The sequence below is a fragment of the Neophocaena asiaeorientalis genome, unplaced genomic scaffold (assembly GCF_003031525.2).
Source record: "Neophocaena asiaeorientalis asiaeorientalis breed wild unplaced genomic scaffold, Neophocaena_asiaeorientalis_V1.1 scaffold78, whole genome shotgun sequence".
Classification (NCBI taxonomy): Eukaryota; Metazoa; Chordata; class Mammalia; order Artiodactyla; family Phocoenidae; genus Neophocaena; species Neophocaena asiaeorientalis.
Window position 1 is genome coordinate 8,250,854 of NW_020175018.1, and position 9,117 is coordinate 8,259,970.

The 9,117-nt window shown below is 53.6% G+C and overlaps 1 protein-coding gene across 3 annotated transcripts in view; it reads left to right on the forward strand.

Moving 5' to 3' along the window:
* The first annotated feature begins 7,909 nt into the window (after positions 1 to 7,909).
* PTGS1 (prostaglandin-endoperoxide synthase 1) overlaps positions 7,910 to 9,117 on the forward strand; it is a 21,392-nt gene continuing 20,184 nt past the window's right edge. Inside the window, exons 1-2 of one of the 3 annotated variants that reach the window (XM_024762232.1) lie at positions 7,910 to 8,003; positions 8,096 to 8,185. In XM_024762232.1, the coding sequence (XP_024618000.1) occupies positions 7,997 to 8,003; positions 8,096 to 8,185 (97 nt within the window). In that variant the 5' untranslated portion in view covers positions 7,910 to 7,996. Of the gene's footprint in view, positions 8,004 to 8,095; positions 8,650 to 9,117 lie in introns of all 3 variants that reach the window. The other 2 variants (XM_024762234.1, XM_024762233.1) reach the window with 2 other exon arrangements.

Consider the following 9,117-nt stretch of genomic DNA (forward strand, 5'->3'; position numbering starts at 1 on the left):
CGCGTACCGAAAAAAAAAAAAAAAAAAAAAAAAGAATTAACTTGTTGAATCCTTATAACAACCCTATGAAGATGGTGCTGGTGTTCTCCCCATCTTACAGATGTGGAAACTGAGGCACAGAAGGGTTAAGTGACTCGCTTGACACCATACAGCTAGTAAGTGGTAGAGCTGGGATTCGCACCTAGTCCTCTTTGACTCCAGAATGTTTCATTTGTTCATTCATCAAACACTTATTAAGTGCTTTCTCTGTGTCAGGCCCTGAGTCCACAGAAGAGCACCAGGCTCGGTCAGCGTGGTGTTCTGGTTCTCATCCAGAGGCAGATGTAGCCTCCTAGAGGGAGCGCAGGAGGTTAGAAATGCATGGAGTAATTTTTGGTTGATGCCGTGACTGAGCTTACCATTAGCCGGCTAAACTTCCTGCCCTGTGTGGGGAAATCTTACACAAAATGTCAATAGTGCCCTGTTGAGAAACACTCAAGAAAACAGTACTGGCTTTGGAGTCATTCCAGACCTGGACTGAGTCCCAGCCCTGACATTCCAAGACTTTGTGACTTGGACAAGTCGCTTCAACTCTGAAAAACGTGGTCTGCGAAGTGCCCAGAGGTATCTGGCAAGCCTTGGTTGTTCAACAAACATGAACATCCTTTCCTGCTCAAGCAAACACCAGGAAGTAGGGGGAGAAGCAGCTTTGGATTCCAGCATCCCTCCAAACCCTTCTCCCTCCCTCTCCGGGCAGCTCTGAAGCCTGCCAGGCTCCAGAAAGGCAGGGGACCTCTCACCCCCATAGCCCTTCCCTCTTCTCTCCATCCAGGCTCACGGCCAAAGGCAAGAGAGCCTCCCTTCCTACCAGCCCTGAGGTTTCAGGCAAAAGTCATTTACCTCTCTGAGCCTAGGCTTCCTCGTTTGTCACATGGGGAAGCGGAATGCTGGTGGACGTCAGTTGCCTCTGCCTGGCCTGCATCCCTTCCCTCTTCTTTTGTATCCAGTTTGCTTTTGGGGGAACATCCCTCTCTCATTCTCAGTTCATGTGGGTGCATGGTCTAGGACTGGCCAGTTAGAATCCGGATATTCCGTCCTCCTGCTCACAGCATCTGGTTCAGGGATGGGCATGTGAGCTAAGCCGAAGCGATCAGAAGTGTCCAGGAAAGAGATCCTCTTTTCATATGAGATCGGAGTGTTAGGACCGTGTAAGTTTGGAGCTGCCCGAGTGCCTGGGGAGCACCTGCCTGAGAGTGAAGCCAATAAGAAGGAAAAAAAGATCAAAGAGAGAGAGACAGAGAGTCACACAGACAGAGACAGACCGAGACAGAGAGCAGGGGAGCCTGACACCTGGATGCAGCCATACCTGTCCCCAGTTTTTCAGCGTGGGAGCCAACTCTTCTCCTTCTTTTGCCAAAAGCAGTTGGAATTGATTTTGTTGTCAGGTTGTCATAGAGACAACCCTGGCTTATTCAGGGGCTAAAACACCTACATCAGAAGGTTTCTGTGTGGATCAAAAGAGAAGATGATGTAAGTGAAAATGTTTTTCTAAGCTGTGTATGGCTGAATGATGCTAAGTTATTCCTGAGGTGCTAAAGCAGGAGCACACATTCCACGTGAGTGATGAGTCAGTCCAGTTCTATCTGAAAGGCTCCAGAAAATGGACTTCTAAGGCTCTTGCCTGAGAACTGAAGAGTTGGTTGGAAGTGGGAATTCTTGCCCCCTGCGTTTTCAGTTCGTTGGGTGCAGAGCTTCAGAGGATGAGATGTCCTTGCGTTGGGGCACCACTGTTTCATGGATGACTTGTTCCAAGCTTGGTCATGAGAGGCCATAGGACACAGAGGAAAGAGCCTGGCCGGTTTGGGCAAGCCCCTGCCTTGCTCTGACCCTCCGAGTCTGACACTGAGTGGTGCTGGGCTGGACCTTGTCTCAGGGAGTGCCTGTCTCTGACCTGCTGTGGTTCTGCAATTCTCAGACCCTCTTCTGGGCCAAGCAAGGCCTGCTCACCTCTGGAGTCAGCAGCACGTACCTGTTCTTGGGTTCTCTGGAGAAGCCACACGTCAGAAACCACAGCCCACACCAGAAAGAGACTCTTCTGAGTCTGGCAGACACAGCTGGCCCCATCTCCATTCCCAGCTCCCTATCCCTCCCTGCTTAATCTCCAAAACTCAATTTCCCAATCTCCTTTGTGGGCAAGCGAGGTCACATGACACAGTTCTGGTGAAAGAGATGCGGTTGGAACTCAGCTGGGGCTGCCTCTGCCCTTTCTATCCTTTCCTGCCTGGAACACAGGCTGGCAGACACAATGCATTCTGAGAGTGAACAGAAAGATGGAAAGAGCCTGGCCTCCTGACGGCATTCTCCAGCAGCCAAAGGGCCTGGGCGGTTTACCTCTGGCCTGTCATTCCAGAACAAGAATTCTCTTCCTTTTTTTTTTTTTTGTTTAAGCTGCCATATTTGGGACTTTGCTATGGGTAGGCAAATGCATTCCTAGTACGCTAAACTAGCACCTGCCTGCAACCATTCTCTCTTAACTTCTTTTTGGTGTCCAGAACAAGTTTTTTTTCACATCTAGAACCACACTGACTGAATCAAATTAATTATTAATTAATATTAATTATTTAATACTACTACTAATAATAATTCCACCAGGAAGCATCATTTACCAAGTATCTCCCGAGTGCCAGAGATTGAGTTGAGTGGTTTTATCTTCACAATGGTCCCGGGGAATAGATATTATTATGGTCCTCATTTCCAGATGAGGAAACTGAGCCTCAGAGATGACTATGACTGGCTGCAATATTGAATATGGAAGCTGGGCTCCAAATCCAGTGCCTCCTGACTCCGAGACCCCTGTTCCCGTCCTTCAGCTCATCTAATTCAACAGGCTTATTTAGTAAGTTGGGAAACTGAGGTCCGGGAGGGAGAAAAGTGACTTGCCCAAGGACCACACCTTCGGGGCCTCCATTCCAGGGCTCTTTCTATGACGTCAGGGAAAGATGAGACTTGAAGGCCAGGCTAAGGGCTGGGGACCGATGGTTCTCAGCAGAGTTAGGAGAGTATGCCACTACCAAAGGAGGACCATGGAAACAGCTCCCCTTCAACTGTGGTGGAGGAGGAGGGGGACGCAGGGACTGATATTTTCTCACCCCAGCAACCCCCGGAGCATTCATTGTCCCTTCACAAGACAGTGGTTCTTTCCCAGCTCCTCCAGCTCTTCAGTCACAGGCGTCTGGGCCCCCAGATCCCAGGAGCTGATGTCTGATCCTCAAAGATTACTCAGATGGCTTGGGATCCAAGAGAGTCAGGGATGGAGTGCAGCAGGGAGTTACGCTGTAGACTTGACATCAAACAGACCAGAGCTCTGATTCCAGCTCTGCCATCTACTAGCCCGTGGCCTTTAGCGGTCAGTTTTCCTGTTTACAAAAACTGGGACAAGAAGAGAATCTATCTCATGGAGCTGTTATAAGTTATAAAGGAGACGTTGTACCAAAACCCCTTAGCATGTGCTCTTCACCGCACAGTCTAGGGAAATCTTTGTGTCTCAGTTTCCTCTTTTGCGTAATGGGGTTAATGCTTAATACTTTCCTTTTGTAGCTGTTGTGAGGATTTCAATGTGAGGAACGTGAAAACATTTTGTGATTCTAGGTGCTTAGCTTCTCAGCTGAATTATGCTGCTTAAGTTGGACCCCCTAGCCTCCCCCATCTCTGTCCCATCCAACCCCCCACACCGCCACCCCCAACAGTGCATTTCTGTTTCCTCCTTTTTTTAAAAAAAAAAATTATTTATTTTGGCTGCATTGGGTCTTCGTTGCTGCGCGCGGGCTTTCTCTAGTTGCGGCGAGTGGGGGCTACTCTTCGTTGGGGTGCGCAGGCTTCTCACTGCGGTGGCTTCTCTTGTGGCTGAACACCGGCTCTAGGCGTGCGGGCTCGGTAGTTGTGGCTCGCGGGCTCTAGAGTGCAGGCTCAGTAGTTGTGGTGCACGGGCTTAGTTGCTCCGCGGCATGTGGGATCTTCCCGGACCAGGGCTGAAACCTGTGTCCCCTGCATTAGCAGGCGGATTCTTAACCACTGCGCCACCAGGGAAGTCCCATTTCTTCTTAACTAACTCCAAACACTGGCTAGCTCTGCTGGGGCTTAGGTTATGTGGTACCTGGTATTTCAGAATAAAGGGACTGGGCCTTGAAACCTATCCCTTACTAGTTGTGCAACCTTGGATAAGTCATGTCAGCTCTCTGGGCCTCAGTTTCTTTCTCTGTAAAATGGAGGTGATAATACTGTGTAGGGTTGTTGAGAAAATTACATGTGATAGTGCATGTGAAATACACAGCACGCTGCCTGGCCCGCAGTAGGTACTCGAAATATTAACCATCATTATTGTTACCACCAATGCCCAACCTCAGCCTGGCACTGAGGAGGTAAAGAGGAGGACGTGAACTTTGCATGAAACCCTCCTGCTCAGATAGGGAATGTTAGGGAGAGCAGATAAAGAATTAACATTGAGTTCCTACTGGAGGTTGGTCATGCCTATAATCTTGCTCAGAATCATGCACGTAATCTTATTTTGTCCTCACAGTAACTCTTACGAGAATGGAACTATGAACTCCATTTTACAGATGGGGAAACTGAGGCCCAAGAAGGGCAGTTGGCTACCTAAGGTCACACTGAAGACTGGTCAGAAATGGGGAGGGGAATTTGAAGAGATGTTGGGCTGATTCCAGAGCTTTCCTGTCTGGCTGTGAAGCTGTCCCCAGAGGTGGGGCTGGGTGGGGCTGGGCCCCTGAGTGATTCAGGTAAGAGTCATCTCCGGATTTCCAAATAGTGGGTGGGACACAGCAGGGGTGAGAGTGTTCCAGGAGCTTTAAAATCCAACTCCCGGGTAGAGTTGCCTGGAGAGCATGTGATTGGGGTGGAGCCCAGGGTGGGGGGGGTGTGCAGAGGGAAACCCCACCCCATGTCAGGGGGATTGGGTGGGGGGAGCAGGGTGTAGGGAAGGGGGTCCTGGCCACCTTAGCTGGGAGGGGCTCAGGGCTTGGGGTGGAGCTGGGCCTGTGAGGGTGTTGAGGGTGCTGGCCGAGGGCCCAGCTGGGAAGGTCAGGGAAACTGAGGCAGAGTACTGACACTTTTTGTAGTTGTCACAGCAGATGGATGGGGGTGGCAGTCACCTTGATGAGGCTGGCCCTGGACCCTTACTCACTCATAGAAGGTCTATATTTTTTCACGAATTCAATCACTCATACAGGCACTCATTCACTTCTTTATTCAATGAACCAACATTTGCTGGGTGCCTTCTATATGCCAGATCTTGCACTCTGCCCTGGGAATATGTGAGTGACCAAGATGCTTGCAGCCTAATGAAGGGAGCGAGAGGGACCACACAATCCAGCATGCTGCCTGCTGTGACCAGGGGTGACATACGGGTTTCCTCAGAGGACAGAAAGAGGAAGAGGTGTGTCAGAGGATGCCTCCCTGGGGACACAGAGCCGGGCCTTGAGCAATGAATGGACGTTCACCATTCTGAGGGTTAGGAAAACTCCCTGGATATGGAAGCTATAGGCTTTGGAGTAAAGGGACAGGGAAAGTGACCCTATGCTATGGCCTTTCCCAGGGCTGGGGCAAGGGCTGGCCTGGACCCCTCTCTGTGTATCTAGCTGCATGCAGACCCTGCCACTGAGAGAGACCAAAGACAGTGAGTCCAAATTTTTTTTTTTTGCGGTACGCGGGCCTCTCACTGTTGTGGCCTCTCCTGTTGCGGAGCACAGGCTCTGGACACGCAGGCTCAGCGGCCATGGCTCACGGGCCCAGCCGCTCCGCGGCATGTGGGATCTTCCCGGACCAGGGCACGAACCTGTGTCCCCTGCCTCGGCAGGCAGACTCACAACCACTGCACCACCAGGGAAGCCCGTGAGTCCAAATTCAAATGCCGCCTACTCCAGCCTGCGCCCCGTCCCTCGTTCCCTCCCTGCGTATTATTGCCAGCATCAAGCCAGGAACCTAGGTGCCCTCCTGAACACCTCTTTTTCCCTGAAGCTCTAGTGCCAATCGGTCACCAGGCTCTTGCCACCATTTCTCTTGTCTTCCCCTCCCCCATGCCCCCTCTTGGTGCGGTCCTGTCCCTGGGGGGCTGCACAGGCACCCTGTCTACCATCTTGCCTCTGGCCTCTCCTTCACTGCATCCTTTGTGAGATCTCCAGCACTGGTCACAGAGCCTGGCCACAGTGAGGGCTCAATCCCTCCATGCCTGTTCTCAGAAACCATCTGATTTGATCTTTACGTTGTTCAAATGGGAAAGCAGAAGTCCAGAGAGGTGCAGACACTTGTCTGAGGTCAAACCGCGGGAGAGACTTGAACTTGGTCCTTCTGACTTGCAGGCTCTTTTTCTCAGTGCCAGGGCCACACAGGTGCTGTTCCTTTGAGTTCAGGAGAGTGGCTTGGGAGTGAGCAGTCAGCAGGAGGTACAGCCCTGGGAAATGGCTGGGCTCAGGGTCTGAAGGGAGGGAGGACCTGGGAGTGAAGATGGGGCCTCATCCAAACTCTTCTTTTCTCATCACCAGAAATCCCCCTTTAGTTTGGGTAACTGGACCCCCGAATCTCACCCTGCCCCCATCCCTCTGGCTGATAATCCATGCCTTATGTCTCCTCACCCTGCCTGGGTAGTCACCGGGGACTCTGGATCTGGGTGGTGGGTCAGACTTCCCCAGCACCCCAGGGCCCCAGGCCCTCCACTTGCTCCACTCCCGCCCGCATCTGCCCTGGCTTGCTCTGTCTCCTTGGGGCAGCTGGCTTTTGTCCCAGTGGAGCATGTGAACAGCTAGGGTGGGGCCATAGGAGGGGATCCCCAGTAGGCCTCACTTCTCCCATCTCACATGTTTCCCAGTCTGTACCCAAGGATGTCTGGGAGCCCACATACGGACCTCTGAGCCCTCCTGCCTGCCCTTCCACTCTCTGGGGCCCACAGGATGGCTGGGTGTGTGGGGGAAACTGAGGGAGAAAATCTGTGGATGTGGGGACCAGGAGACCCTGTGTGACCCAGGGCGCATCCCCCTTCGAAGATCAGTTTCCCCAGCAACAAAAAAAGAGGAGCTGAGTGCTGGGATTCTATAAAGTAGGCAGATAGATGTGAGTCCAGCTGGAGCTTCCACGCTGGCCATGCTGGAACCTGAGTCAGGAGATCTTTGAAAAGAATGCCTCCTGATAACGGATCACCTACTCTGTGCTAGGCACTGCATCAGGGAGTTTGTGGGCATTACCTTATGGAATCTTACAACAGTTCTGTGGGATGGGTCTTATTAGCATCCACGTCTTATAGAAGAGAATACTGAGGACCAGAGAGGTTAAGTACCAGGTCCAAGGAGACACAGCTAGTCAGCTGTAGAGGCTGGATTTGAATTAGGTCTCCCGGACTTGGAGTCTGTGCTCTTCATTCCGGCAGTAGAGGCTCGGGCAGAGACGCATGACCTCAGAGGGCAGAGCCCAGCCCTTGGCGGAAGCTCATCCTCCCTGTTGGATCTGAGGGTAGTGGGTTTCCCACCCTGGAGACTGTGTGCAGGCCCGCCTGGACTGCTCCTTTTCCATCCTCCTTCCGCTTGGGGGTAGCGGTGGGGGTGGGGGGAGGCTATGTGGTTCTGAGCGGACGTTTCTAGGCTGAGATACCAGCCGTTCTGCCCTGAAGCCCTGGGGGCCCTCAGCATGGCACATCATATCCGGGCCTCAGTTTCTTATCAACCAAATGGACACACTTCTGGTGCTACCGGGTTTTAAAGGCTCCAGTGTCTCACGGATCTCGGGTGAAAAACCACCTTAGTGTCCGTCATAGAATAATTAATAAAATGTCTTGGCTGGAGCGGGAGCAGAGGAAGTAAGTGGGCGGAGGCCGAGGTGACAGCTGGCTAGAGAGGTGGAGCCAGGGAATGGGTGGGGAGGGGCGGGCCAGGCGGGCCAGAGCTCCGGGGCACAGTTAGAGACGCACCCAAGGAGCAGGCAGTCCGCATCCCGCATCCATCAACCGCCCTGCACCATGAGCCGTAAGTCCGACCCTGGTGGCCCCAGAATCCCCTTTGCCTCCTGGTGGAGCCTTGAATGCCAGGCTCAGCCCTTCATCTCTCTCCCTCTGCAGGGCGGAGTGTCTCGCTTCGGTTCCCGCTGCTGCTGCTGCTGCTGCCGCCGTCCCCTGTCCTGCCAGCGGCCCCCGGGGCACCCGCGCCGGGTAGGCGGCCCCGTTCCTGCCCCCGAAGAGCCCCAGGTCCTGCGTCCCTGGCCTGGCCCCCACGCGCCTCTTCCCTCCGGCCGGCCCAGCTTCCCCTTTTCGGCTCACGGTGCCTGGGGTTGGGGAGGGGGCTGAGTCTGTCGGTGGGATGGGGGCTCTCTGCAGACCCCCGGGGGGGTGTGGCTTTGGCTAGGACGCCACTGGGTTCTTTTCGGGGGGAAAGGGCAGACTGGGATCTCGGGCCGGCTTTGGGAAAAGGGACAGCCTCTCTCCAGGCCCTCACCTGTTCTGGGCCCCCAGCGGTCCAAGCTCATCCCCAACAATCCCGCTGTTTCCCCTGCGGGCCACTTTCGGAGGAAGCAGCAGGCTCCAGGGGAAGGCGGGCTGACGAGTTCTCTTTCTCCAGCCTCTAACTTTCTGGTACCCTTCCGGATTCCCAGCCCCAGTGGAGAAGAGCTCCCTCGGTGAGGACCTGGGGTACACCAGCCATTCCGGAGACAGTGGAGGTGGAAATACACTTACGGGGCTGGGTTGCTTCCCCTGAGGTTTAAATCCTCACCTGTGAGGTCCCCACTGGGCGGATGAGTTAACTGAGGCTCAGGTAGGGGCTATAACCCTCTCAAGCTCACACAGTGCATGGTGGGCTCAGGGTTGGAAGCTGGATCTACCTGACTCTAGGTGTTTTTCAGGGTCTTTCCTCAGAGTCCTCCCTGCCCTTCTCACCCCCTGCCAATGGACCCTGGTTTCATCACCCCCAAAGAAGATGGGGAAAGTCAGGTCCTGTAAAATTCACACCTTCCTCCCCCTCCACCATGCATGTACCGGGTTCCAGGTGAAGGACTGCAGTTCCTCCTTTGGACGGCCTCCCTCCCCCAGCTTACTGCTTGTGTGTGTGTGTGTGTGTGTGTGTGTGTGTGTGTGTGTGTGTGTGT